At 45.6% G+C, this 13,329-nt stretch overlaps 1 protein-coding gene across 2 annotated transcripts in view; it reads left to right on the plus strand.

The window, feature by feature from the left end:
• Positions 1 to 13,329, plus strand: part of ARID4A (AT-rich interaction domain 4A) — a 147,823-nt gene that overhangs the window by 35,089 nt on the left and 99,405 nt on the right. For both annotated transcript variants that reach the window (XM_068254197.1, XM_068254196.1), the window contains 3 exons: positions 564 to 643; positions 725 to 819; positions 6,705 to 6,834. In XM_068254197.1, the coding sequence (XP_068110298.1) occupies positions 564 to 643; positions 725 to 819; positions 6,705 to 6,834 (305 nt within the window). The remainder of the gene's footprint in view (positions 1 to 563; positions 644 to 724; positions 820 to 6,704; positions 6,835 to 13,329) is intronic.

A 13,329-nucleotide genomic window follows, 5' to 3' on the forward strand; every position in this document is an offset into this window, starting at 1 on the left:
AAAATGAGTTGAACTTACCCAGGGCTTCTAATGGTCCCCCGCAGACATCCTGTGTTGGAGCAGCCACTCACCGATGCTCTGGCCCCGCCTCCGGTTCACTTCTGGAATTTCAGACTTTAAAGTCTGAAAACCACTGCGCCTGCGCAGCTGCATCCTCGCTCCCGCTGATGTCACCAGGAGTGTACTGCACAAGTCCAGTATGGTCTTTGGTCTGCGCAGTATGCTCCTGGTGCCATCAGCGGGAGCGAGGACACGGCAACGCAGGCGCAGTGGTTTTCTGACTTTAAAGTCAGAAATTCCAGAAGTGAACCGGAGGCGGGGCCGGAGCATCGGTGAGTGGCTGCGCGGGCACAGGATGTCTGCGGGGGACCATTAGAAGCCCCGGGTAACGTCAACTCATTTTCCCCCAACCCCCCTACAGTATCCCTTTAAGCTATTATATCAGTCTGAACAGTGCCCCCCCCCCCCCCCCCATATAATTGCTGCCTTTGCTGGTTTTTACTGACTGTGCAGAGTTATCCTTGCAGCTTTTTTGGTAGTAAACCTGCCCCCTGATTTTGCAGTGTTTGACGATGGCGATGAAAGGACATTACGGCGGACATCTTTGTGTTTGAAGGGGGAAAGGCACTTTGCAGAAAGCGAGGTAAGTCATGACTATCTTCTTCTCTGCTATTGATACAAGAGGAGGAGTATTTGCTGACATTTCTGCCTATCTTTTGCATAGACACTAGACCAACTCCCGCTAACCAACCCTGAACATTTTGGCACTCCGGTCATTGGAAAGAAGTCCAACAGGGGGAGGCGGTCATCCCTTCCAGTGTGAGTTCAGCTAATGTTTGTTTGTTCTTGTGGGTCACGCCGTTCTTTTTAGCATTGTGCCATGTGTGTGGTTTATAGGTGGGCTGATACTGCTGTCTATGCTTTCACAACCTCTATAGATATACAGCAATAGCCTCAATTCTGGTGGCTATGTGAGGTAAATATTTATTTTTGTGTAGGTAAAATATCTCATGCGGTATCTTCCTCCTTTTTTTTTGTTTTTTCAATCCTGAAATATTTTTCTGCATCTACGAACTTGGGTAAATGCTCAAAGTGAGGTCAAACGTGCCGTATTTCAGCTGTAAGCATGCAGTAAATAAAAAATAGTAGTCTTTAATTGTCTTCCATAAGTGAGGATAGTCTTTGTAAGATGTTTTTTTTTTTGTTGAGGGGGAGGTGTATTTGATTATGTAACAACCTATGGAAAGCAGGGCTGTGGAATTGGTACAAAAATCTTCCGACTCCTCAGTTTATGAAATTCCTACTCCGGGTACCCAAAATGGCTCCGACTCCTCAACTCCGACTCCTTAGTCTAATACTTAACAGGGATGTGGATTTTGTACAAAAATCAGCCGACTCCGACTCCTCAGTTTATGAAATCAACGACTCCGGGTGCCCAAAATTACTCCGACTCCTCGACTCCAACTCCGACTCCACAGCCCTGATGGAAAGTATCCCCTAGGCCTAGGCATCCCCTATTTAAAAAAAAAAATCCAGTAAATATTTAGAGTTTTATTTCTACTATTCTTCTCTATTACTCAACCTGGATATTAACTCCAGTAAAACAGCAATCGGTACTCCACAAAAAACTGCAAAATGCATGCAAATTGAATTTACCTCCAGGTGCAGGCAGGTCTTAAACTGATCAGTAAATTATGTGCTAACACGCCCCCTAATTTCCATGTGAATAGCTATTTTCAGTAAAATTAAGGCAAATTACCTCATAATTTACTGCATGAAGTAAAACATGCAAACTGTCATTGCCTCATGAGGTAAATTACCGTACATGAGGTAGTTTGTTTGAAAACCCTACCAGAATTGAGGTGTAACTGAGTGCTGCCTCATGTAAGGAGAATGTAATAAAAATCTGAGTAAATTCAGCATCTATTTCACAGAAGTCTGCTTTTATCTGCCAATGTTAAGGCAAGGGTCACTCATGCCAAGATTTGCATGCGTTTTTATCAATGTGAAATTGCACATAATGCTTTCCAGTGGAGAATCGCAGTGCAGATGGGCGTCTGAACCTGCCACCCTGCATCTCGCTCATAAGCTTTTCTGCAAGCATGCTCAGTTGCGTTACATTTCCGACACAAGCACCGTGGTTGGCCGATCTTGGATGCTAGGAAAAAACTGATACGGTTGAAGGTAGCCTTTGCAAGCACAGCAAACGGGCGTGTTGATGGCTGCCCATTCACTTGAATAGACAGTGCTTAAACGACAAGCACCACTGTCCGTGCGAACCAGCCATACATTTTAGAGAGAAGTACAAATACTACACAACTGAACTCATTCCTAGATTTGGGCAGTGGTCACACTTGGGTGAGCAGAAAACGACTTTGCAGTATTGGTGCACTTTGCTTACCAGTGCTGTGGAGTCGGTACAAAAATCATCCGACTCCTCAGTTTATGAAACCACAGACTCTGACTCCAGGTACTCAAAATTACTCCCGACTCCTTAGTCTAATTTTGGTTCAAAAATCATCCGACTCCTTAGTTTATTGAAAGCACCAACTCCAGGTCCCCCAAAACTGCTCTGACTCCACAGCCCTGTGGCTGACAGCAGCTCAGTGTTGGCAATAGGAAACCGCACATGGTGTGCGGAAAAAAAGCCACACTGGTGGAATTTAAAGCAGATGATTCTTCCAACCTTTCTGATTTTTAATTGAGAAAAACAACAATTTAGATTGAATTTATCGATAAAAAAAAAAAAAAAATCTTCACACAACCGATCCTTTTAATCAAATTAGGGTAAAATTGAACAGAAAAATTGTACTGTGTGTGGCCAGCCTTGCAGATTTACTCTTGAAAATGGTTTTATAATTTTGATATGGTGATTATGGTTTTTACGCGATAGTTTACGCACATTGGTATGTTTAATTGCACAGCATTATAGGTACGCCAGCCCCCTCCTCCCAAATGGTTTCCCCGGAGTTCCCCTTTAGTAATAATACAAATAATCGTTTTTTTGCCAAGTGTTTGCTGACCTGAGACTAATCTGCTGAACGGGCTTCTTGAGCCGAGCTGGTGCTTATTGCCACTTCCACTGTGGATTGTGCTTGTCTGCATAAGATTTAGAATAAGATGATGCTGTAATATTATCCCTGATGCACAGCTAAGAATAAAACTATTTTTCCTCCCTTAAGAACCGAGGAAATTCCAGTTCACCACACTGTTTACACGTTGCCAGCTCGTATTTAATTACAATGTTACCATGGCAATTACTCCCTTGTCTACCAAGGACCATTCTATTCCACCTAATTATAGATCATTGCAAGCTAACTTTTTTAGAATCAGGCTGTGGAAGCGCAGATACATCTGTGAGCATGGTGGCTGGGCAGATAGTGCTGTAACTTTGTATACTGCGTTCAGTTTCTGAGAGGGAACCAGTCGTGTCCTCTCCCATTCCCACCCACACCCCCTGGATCCATGGAAGGTGTGTAATGTACACGGCTGCTGCAGATCTCTCTAGCGATTTGATTTTTAGGGTCTAAAAGCTTGTGAAAAATTGCACTCATTTCAGACACTAAAATCTGGAAATTATCATACCGCCAGGGAGGTTAAAGAAAAACCTTTCCTTGTTACAGCTGATACATATCCTTCAATAAATCGGCATTGTCTACTTCCTGCTTTCATGAAAGCAGACATAGAGTTAACATCCCGTGTTTAAAAGTTAGCTGCTTTGCCGAGTCAGCCAGCTGACACATGAGAGATCAAATTACACTTGTGATTAGTCACAGATAATGGGGGATAACACAGTCTAAACTCTAAATTCATACAGCAGTGTTCTCCCCAGAATTTTTTTCCAGCCGGGTGGCATGAAAAAGTAGTCGGGTGGCTTGAAAAAGTAGCCGGGTGGGTTGAGATGAAAATGCAGGGCAACTCTGCTTACAGCATAGGAGGATGTGAGGAGGTGAACCGATGACAGCCGGGTGGTCACCAAATCTAGCCGGGTGGAGCACCCGGCTAAAAGAGCCTGGGGAGAACACTGTACAGGGTGCATTTCTTGGTTTTCCTTCTGTCCTGTGCAAGAGTTCAGATCCACTTAAAGAAAACCTGTACTGAATAAAAGTTCCCCTGGGGGGTACTCACCTCAGTAGGGGGAAGCCTCTGGACCCCATCGAGGCTTCCTCCGTCCTGTGTCCCACAGCGGTCTCGCTGCAGCCCCCGGAACGCACAGGCGACAAATCCGACAGCCTGTGCAATATTTACCTTTTCGGGCTCCTGCGGGGGCACTGTTGCGGCTCTTCTGACGGAGATAGGCGATAATAGCCGATCTCCGTCGGGTCCGCTCTACTGCGCAGGCTCAGGAGACTTGCGCCTGCGCAGTAGAGCGGCCCGACGGAGATCGGCTATTTTCGCCTATCTGCGTGGGAAGAGCGGATTCTGCGCCTGCGCTGGAGCCAACAGGTAAATATTTACATTGCTGCCGCCGCCGTGGGACCGAGGAGGACAGGGGAAGCCTCAGTAGGATCCGGAGGCTTCCCCCACCTGAGGTGAGTACCCCCCAGGGGAGTTTTTTTCATTACAGATTTACTTTAAGCCAAGTTTGGAAATGTATGGCTTGCTGGAAATTGAAATAGATCTTTTTTTTTTTTTTTTTTTTAATATAGCCATGAATTCCACTTTTGGACAACTTACCTGTTTGAATGAGTCAGAGAAACATTTGCATTACAGCTGAACAGACTTATTGCTTATGTTAAGCCACAAAAGGATGCCTGAGAGAATCAGCTTATCATTGTTAACCTTTTGAGGACCTGTGGTTTATACCCCCCTAGTGACCAGGCGAATTCAGCACTTCGCCACTTTAACGATTTATTGCTTGGTCATACAACTTGGCACCCAAATTAATTTTACCTCCTTTTCTTGCCACTAATAGAGCATTTTTTTAAAAATGGTCTCTGATTGCTGCTGTGAATTTTTTTTTTTTGTAATTATTAAAAGATTTTTATTTTTTTTAAATAAAACATATATTATTTTTTTTACTTCCCTCCCTTCCCACTAAATTGGGCCTGACTGCGATCCATACACTACATGATGCATGCATAGGCATCAGCCTATGTGAGGGATTAGATTGTGAGCCACTCCAGGGGACAGTTAAGTGACAGCGCTTTCATATGTACAGCGCTACGCTAGACCGCAGCGCTGTACAAGCGTTAATTTTTTCCTTTATTTCAGCCTGCCAGCTCCGGTCTCTGCTGGCAGGCTGATGACAGATCCCCGCTCTGTTGATGTGCAGGGACAGTGCGAGCGTGCATTCCCTGCTAATCCCGCCCACAGCTTTTTGCCGACAATTAGCGTTAGGCGGTCCCAGAGAGCCATGCTCCCATCGGCGTTAGGTGGTCAAGAGCTGGTTAAAGGGAACCTTGACTGAGAGAGATATGTATGTTTCCTTTTAAACCATACCGGTTGCCGATGTATGGTGGTGCGGGAGAGGACGGTAGAGTGAGCCGCGTTAGGCGGCTCTATCCGTATAAGGTCTCCCAGAGTGGCGCTGATTGGCCGGCGGGACCACGTGATGCGGAGCGAGACACTCCGCATCACGTGGTCCCGCCGGCCAATCAGTGGCCGCCAGTGCAGTGAATATTAAGTAGCCATGTGCGCGGCTACTGTAGCTGCATCTCCCCGCCTCCTCTCCGCCCCCCACTGAGCATGTGCAAACAGTCTAACGCGGCTATAGCCGCTCTAACGCCGTAGCATGCTGCACTTTTGGCAGAACGTGCAGCGTTACATGTAACGCAACATGGGCTGTGTGAACAGCCCACTTGTGTTACATTGCTGTGCGTTGGGGGAGCGTTACAGGCGCACTAACGTGCGCCTGTAACGTCTTAGTGTGTAAGCAGCCTTAATGTTTGAACTGCCAGATACACCAAAATCTGATCTCTTCCAAGGTCAGGATCAACATAATCCTGTGCTGCTAGCCATCTGCACCAAATCTTTTGGAATTTATCAGGGGATCCCCGATGTGCATATATAACTTTCTCAAGTTTTAAAGAGGCGTTAAGTTGTAAAATCCACATTTTAAGAGGAGGGTTGACACTCTTCCACATTTTGAAGGATTAATTTCCTGGCCACAAACAAAGATCTAAATATATTGCAATTCTAATGTTATCTGACAGACTCCCATCCTCAAACACTCCCAATACACAAATCTGAATAATACGTGAAATCTTTATATCAAACACTTGATCAATAATATCTAATATACCATGCCAGTATCTCCTGAGTTTGGGACAGTTCCAAAACATATGGATAAGATCCCCGTGATCTCTAGCACATCTGGGACAAGCAGGTGTAGAAATCGGACCCATACAATATAATCGTTTAGGGGTATAATGGGTTCTGTGAACAATCTGAAGTTATGTAAACTTTTGAGTGGCATTGACCGACATTAAGGGGACAGCGGAATGTCGGTCAATGCCACTCAATGTTGAACTTGATGGACGTATGTCTTTTTTCAACCCAAATAACTTTGTAACTATCAACGCCTCCAGCCAATCCTCATCTGTAAGATTCGGGATATCCAGATTCCAGGATTCCCTACATCTCAAAGAGAACTCCCTTTGATAATCATTTGATAATATTCTAGTGGTGCTTTTTACAGACCCATATGTTGGTGTCTCTCCTCAGACCTGTAGAATAACGAGTGTTTAACTTCTCTCGTCCAGGACAGAAGATGAGAAAGAAGAGAGCAGCAGTGAAGAGGAGGAGGATGACTTAAAACGCGTTGGAGATGAATTATTGGGGAAAGTAGTTAATGTGAACTGCAACATGGAGAAAGACTGTTATACTGCTCTGGTGAGTACTTGACTCTGTCTCTCCAACACAGATGGTGCAGCTGGTGCTGTGCTGAATATAGGGACACTTGGTTCTAGAGAGCCTTTTGTGGAACTAGATGTAATAGTATTTTTATAGCGCTCTTCTCTCTGGGGATGCAAGGTGCTGTGATCCTGCATTCTGCAGTCTCAAAAGCGCAGGAAAAGAGGTGGGTTTTTTAATTATTTACTTAACCATTTAATTACTAGCAGTCTCTGCCCTCTTAAGGACCAGAGACCACCGGTACCAGAAATGGCAGAACACCGACGAATAGCTGCACATACTCGTAGTCCACGCCGCACTGCGGGAACCTCAGGCCACCCACTCTGCCGTCTCTATTATGGCAGAGTCCTACGGGCTGGTCAGGAGCCGCATTCATTGGCTCCTGACCCTGTTTATCAACATAAGCCAATGGGAGTTGCTTACGTTGATAGACAGGGTCAGGAGCCAATAAAAGCGGCTCCTGACCTGCTCACAGTCCCTATGATGGCAGGACAAGTGAGCTGCGGCAGGGAGATAGTAATGAGAGTGTCAGGAACGTGCAGCGGTGAGTTGAAATGTACGCCCTGGCTGCCACATCAGCATCAACAGGGCGTAGATTTCAATTAGCAACGTCTTTAAGTAGTTAAAGCTGTCCAGAGATAGGGCCGCTTTCACTGATTTGTAGGAGTGAGTTCCATAGATTTGGGGCTGCATGGGAAAAGGCCAGTGCACCAAATGTTTTTAAGTGGATCCTGGGAATAACCAAATTCATCTTATTTGCAGAGCAGAGGGAGCGTGGAGGGGCGTCTAGTTCCAATAGATCCGCTATGTACTTGGGTCCCATGTGGGTTAGAGCCTTGATTGTCAGCAGGCAGATCTACACAATGCAAGTAAATGGTGGTATCTGCTTGAGCGAGTCCAGGAATTTTTCTTTTTGAGATGATGATTTTCTTTTTCTTTCTCCTGTTTTTATTGCTGCAGTTAACTACACTCTACAAATAAAGTGTTTTTCAGATTTCATCAGGGCTGTGGAGTCGGAGTCGTGGAGTCGGAGTAGGGGCAATTTTGGGTGCCTGGAGTCGGTAAAAAATGCACCGACTCCCAATGAACTTAAACTGTAATTAAAATAGAAAATATGATAAAATGTTCTATTTCTCAGATAATAGTCATCATAAATAATTTATACATACAGTAATAGCTGTGCTTAGTCCACAAAAATGAAATAAACCAATCAAAATTAGTTACTTGTGCTGCTTCAATAAAGCAGTCCCCGTATTTTTAAAGTCAGATATACACATCTGATTGTGACTGTATATATGATGTGTACATAGGAATTTCTTATATATACAAAATAAAATCTATGCTGTAAGTATAAAGCCTGATGTGTAGCCGTGTCACTAATAGAGATGGTCAATGAGATGGAAATAATTCTGCATTGATTCTGATTTATGCAAATGTATCTATGGGGTGCCCCAGGACTCCTCATGAAATCAAATAATTTGATATGTTGTTAAATCTTGGTTTGGTGACTACGAATTAAAGGGTACCTGAGACTGATGAAAAGAAAAGTTTTATACATACCTGGGGCTTCCTCCAGCCCCCTTCAGGCCAATCAGTCCCTCGCTGTCCTCCTCCGCCACCTGGATCTTTTGCTATGGGTCCTGGTAATTCAGCCAGTCAGCGCAGTCCGGCCGCTTGCCGCTTCCACAGCCAGGAGCGTTCTGCACCTGCGCAACAGTGCTGCGCAGGTGTAGTACGCTCCCAGCGGCAGAGTGTGTGTGCATGCGCACTATGCCAGACTGGCTCAAGTACCTGGACTCATAGCAGAAGATCCAGGTGGCGAAGGAGGACAGCGAGGGACTGATTAGCCTGAAGGGGGCTGGAGGAAGCCCCAGGTATGTATACAACTTTAATTTCATCTGTCTCAGGTTTACTTTGTTACACAGTAGTACTATACTCTACATATGCACTCTCCACAGAGCTGCAGGGAATCCACTTAGAATGTTGTGCACATTAAACACATAGGTGTTGTCTATCACCCATAAACTTGGTTCAGATTGTGCATGAAGAATGTGTAATACAGGAAGAATCTCCTCATTCCCCTGCAGAGTACCTGCTCATCACTCTTACATGTACCCACAGTTACATTGCCTAGGGCCTGATAGATGTTCTTTTTTCCGGCCTGTACCTTTTACAAGTACTCTTACCAAGGACTAGTTTTAGTCTATGACTAAAGGGAATAAATATGGCAGTCTCCATATCCTTCTCACTTCAGTTGTATTTTAAAATTCCTAAGTGTTGGCAGTTAAGAGACGAATTTCATGTTACATACTTTTAATCAACAAGATTGTAATATGCAAATTAGAGGAGTCAGAGTCGGTGGAATCCTAAACTGAGGAGTCGGAGTCGGTGGATTTTTGTACCGACTCCACAGCCCTGGATTTCATTGCTGTTTATGATTTAATTAGTAATAGTGAAAATGTCTGTGTGGTCTGCACTAGTCAATGAAGACACACATATAAGCAGGTGGTACTGGGGCTTTTTGTGAGCTCGGTGTCTCAAGGATGTCCAGTAATAGGGTGGGATATTTGATCGGAGAACATAAACGCATGCATGTCTTCTGTCTCTCCTCCCAATTTTTCACTTCTTAGCTGTAAACCCAATTTTCTTTCACCTTTACATTTAAAGGGAGTCTGAAGTGTAATAAAAAAAAAAAAAAACAGAGGGAAGGCTCTGGGTCCTATAGAGCCTTCCCGTTCCACCTACGGTCCTCCTCCGTGTCTCCCGTTAGCAGTCTCCAACCGATGGGTCGGAGACTGCTATCTCTTCCGCTGTGCGAGGCTTCAGCAGTTTTCGGAGCCAGGTGATCCTGAAGACAGGCTGCTCCATGCATGAGTGTGCGAGAATGCTTGCTCGCGCATTCGCAGTATGGAGCGCATCATCTTCGGGAGCACCCGAAGACAGCCGAAGCCTCCCGCAGCAGGAGAGAGCAGTCTCCGACCCATTGGTTGAACACTGCTAACGGGGGACACAGAGGTGGAGCGTGAAGACTGTAGGAGGAACTCTATAGGACCCAGAGCCTTCCCTCTCCTTAGGTAAGTATCTTTACTTACTTTAAGGGTGTGAAGAGTAAACAGTGTGATAGAAGTAGTGACCTGATGATATAAATACATTTATGGTTATGTAGTACCAAGGATGGTTAAAATAGTTGAAAGAATTGAAAAGTAAGTTGAGTAGTGTACTTACTTCCTGTAATGAGATTAGCTGGAAAAGGTTAAGTAGCAAACTTTATTTGCACACTCACAATGCATTTCGCTGGACTAGCCTCACTTCTTCAGGAATAGTTACCAGTTAGCTGACCTTAGCAGGTACAAGGTACAGAGACGCTCCTACCTGCTGAGTTCAGCCAAACAGCTCTGTAGCGACAAAAGTGTGCTAAGTCCTGCAAAACATGTTGTGACTTTGCCAGTAACACTAAATTTTCCTTTTCTTTCCCAGCCCATTAGGAGAGCCGTACACTACTCAACCTTTTAATATCTTTAAAAGGTATACAACGTTGCTCTGGTCCATAGGCTGGTTGTTTTGCTATGTGGGCTATAAGAACACTTATTGTATAAAATGCTAGACCAGTGGTTCCCAACCTTTTTGGAGTCGTGACACATCAAACCAAACGTTCAGATCTCCGTGACACGTAGACTAAATGCATGTAATGAGAGAAAGCGTTTCCCCACTAAATGCACATAAGAGACAGCGTTTCACCAGTAAATGCAGGTAATGACAGACAGCCTTTCACCAGTAAATGCACGTAATGAGAGACAGCGTTTCCCCAGTAAATGCACAGAAGAGACAGCGTTTCCCCAGTAAATACACAGAAGAGACAGCTTTTCACCAGTAAATGCACATAAGAGACAGCTTTTCACCAGTAAATGCACATAAGAGACAGCTTTTCACCAGTAAATGCACATAAGAGACAGCTTTTCACCAGTAAATGCACATAAGAGACAGCTTTTCACCAGTAAATGCACATAAGAGACAGCTTTTCACCAGTAAATGCACATAAGAGACAGCTTTTCACCAGTAAATGCACATAAGAGACCTCTTTTCACCAGTAAATGCACATAAGAGACAGCTTTTCACCAGTAAATGCACATAATGACAAACAGCCAGTTGTCCCCAGTATATGTAGCCAGGGATATATGTGCCCAGTATATGTAGCCAGGGGTATGTGCCCAGTATATGTAGCCAGGGGTATATGTGCCCAGTATATGTAGGCAGGTGTATATGTAGCCAGAGGTATATGTGCCCAGTATATGTAGCCAGGGGTATATGTGCCCAGTATATGTAGCCAGAGGTATATATGCCCAGTATATGTAGCCAGGGGTATATGTCCCCAGTATATGTAGCCAGAGGTATATGTGCCCAGTATATGTAGCCAGAGGTATATGTGCCCAGTATATGTAGCCAGAGGTATATGTGCCCAGTATATGTAGCCAGAGGTATATGTGCCCAGTATATGTAGCCAGAGGTATATGTGCCCAGTATATGTAGCCAGAGGTATATGTGCCAAGTATATGTAGCCACGGATATATGTGCCCAGTATATGTAGGCAGGTGTATATGTCCCCGGTATATGTAGCCAGGGGGTATAATGTCCCCAGTACATGTAGGCAGGGGTATATGTCCCCAGTATATGTAGGCAGGGGTATATGTCCCCAGTATATGTAGGCAGGTGTATATGTCCCCAGTATATGTAGCCAGAGGTATATGTGCCCAGTATATGTAGCCAGGGATATATGTACCCAGTATATTGTAGCCAGGTGCCCCCCTCCCCCCCCCCCCCCCCCCAGGAGGAGAGAGCGAGGGAAGGAGAGCGGCACCTCAGGGTGCTCTCCCTCCCTCGCTCTCTCCTCCGGAATGAAGTGCGGTGGCTGGCAGAGGGGCGGAACTTACCTTCCGTTTCCTCCGTCTGGTCTCGTCGCCTGCGCGGGATGATTTGCCACTACTCTGGCCTGATCCAGACCAGAGCAGCGGCTGCGGCACCAGAACTTCCGGCCGGCGCATGGAGCGACACGGAAGGTAAGTCCCGCCCGCTGCCAAACGCCGCCGCACACACAGATCGGAGGGGAGAGCGAGGGAGGCAGAGCACCCTAAGGTGAGAGAAGGGGGGGGGGGGGGGGGATGGCCCCCTTCTCCGCCGCTGCCCACAGCTTTACCTCCGCTGCGCTGCTCCCCTCCGAGAGAGCCACGACACATACCCGAAGCTGCCGCGACACATGTATGTGTCGCGGCACATGGGTTGGGAACCACTGTGCTAGACTGAAATCTATTTAGTGAAAATGCCAGGATGGAATTACAAGTCCTCACACGAAAATAAGCTCTAGCTAAATGGGACGCTTTCAGTGTATGGGGAGGTGTTGTGCCCTTTGACCCTGACTACGTACACTGGGTCGGCTCTGCAACTGCTCTCCCCTCTTGTCACAAGCAGTGTGCGCCAGGGAATGCATCAGCAGTGCACACATTATGACAAGAGGGGAGCGCGGTCGCAGAGCGTAAATCTGGAATCCTCCATATCCCTTCAGTCATCTTTCAAGTCTTCAAAGACACACTACAGCTTTTCCTGATTGTACCCAAAGAAATGCTGGGCTACTTTATGTAATAGGTGAACAAGAAAATGTTTGGCATTGAATACGGTTGTTTAACTTATCTACCAGTATTGCCAAGTCTGATGTTGCCACCTGTATGCCATTTTACATTGTGCTTTACCCAGGGCTGTGGAGCCGATACAAGGATCATCCGACTCCTCAGTTTTTGATTCCACAAACTTCTCTAATTTGCATATAACAATCTTGTCGATTGAAAATATGTAACATAAAAAGCATTTCACTGAAAAAGCATTTAATATTACGATGCCATCTGCTTTTGGGAACAAAACAAAGCTCCTGGCCTGAAAGCTGACACTCTACCCTCTCTGCCATCCCGTCCTGTCATTGTGAACGTGAATGCCCCAGCATGTTATCTGTATAATCCGATATACCGGAGCCCTATGTCAGCCGGGATCCAGTGTGTAACCCTGCAACCTTGCAGAAAAAGGCCTTTGCCTATATCTGATATCAAAAAGGCCAGGGCCATTTTCTGCAAGGGGCAAAGCTATGAACTGGAACCCAGCTGATACGGGCTTCCAGTGAATCTTCTAACTTAAAGAGACTCTGTAACAAATTTTTCAGCCTTAGTTCTTCTATCCTATAAGTTCCTATGCCTGTTCTAATCTGCTCTGGCTTACTGCAGTCTTTCCTAACTGCACTGTCTCTGTAATAAATCAATGTATCTTTCCTCTGTCCTGTTTGTCGGGCTAAAGCTTGATTGTGTGGAATGTGCAGGGCTGCTTGTGATTGGTAGAAGCGATACACACCCTCTGCAGGCCCCCTGCATACTCTGAGGGCTCGTTCCCACTGTTGCGACGCGATTTCGGCCGCATTCCGACGCTTGTAAAAACGCA

The sequence above is a fragment of the Hyperolius riggenbachi genome, chromosome 9 (assembly GCF_040937935.1).
Source record: "Hyperolius riggenbachi isolate aHypRig1 chromosome 9, aHypRig1.pri, whole genome shotgun sequence".
Classification (NCBI taxonomy): domain Eukaryota; kingdom Metazoa; phylum Chordata; class Amphibia; order Anura; family Hyperoliidae; genus Hyperolius; species Hyperolius riggenbachi.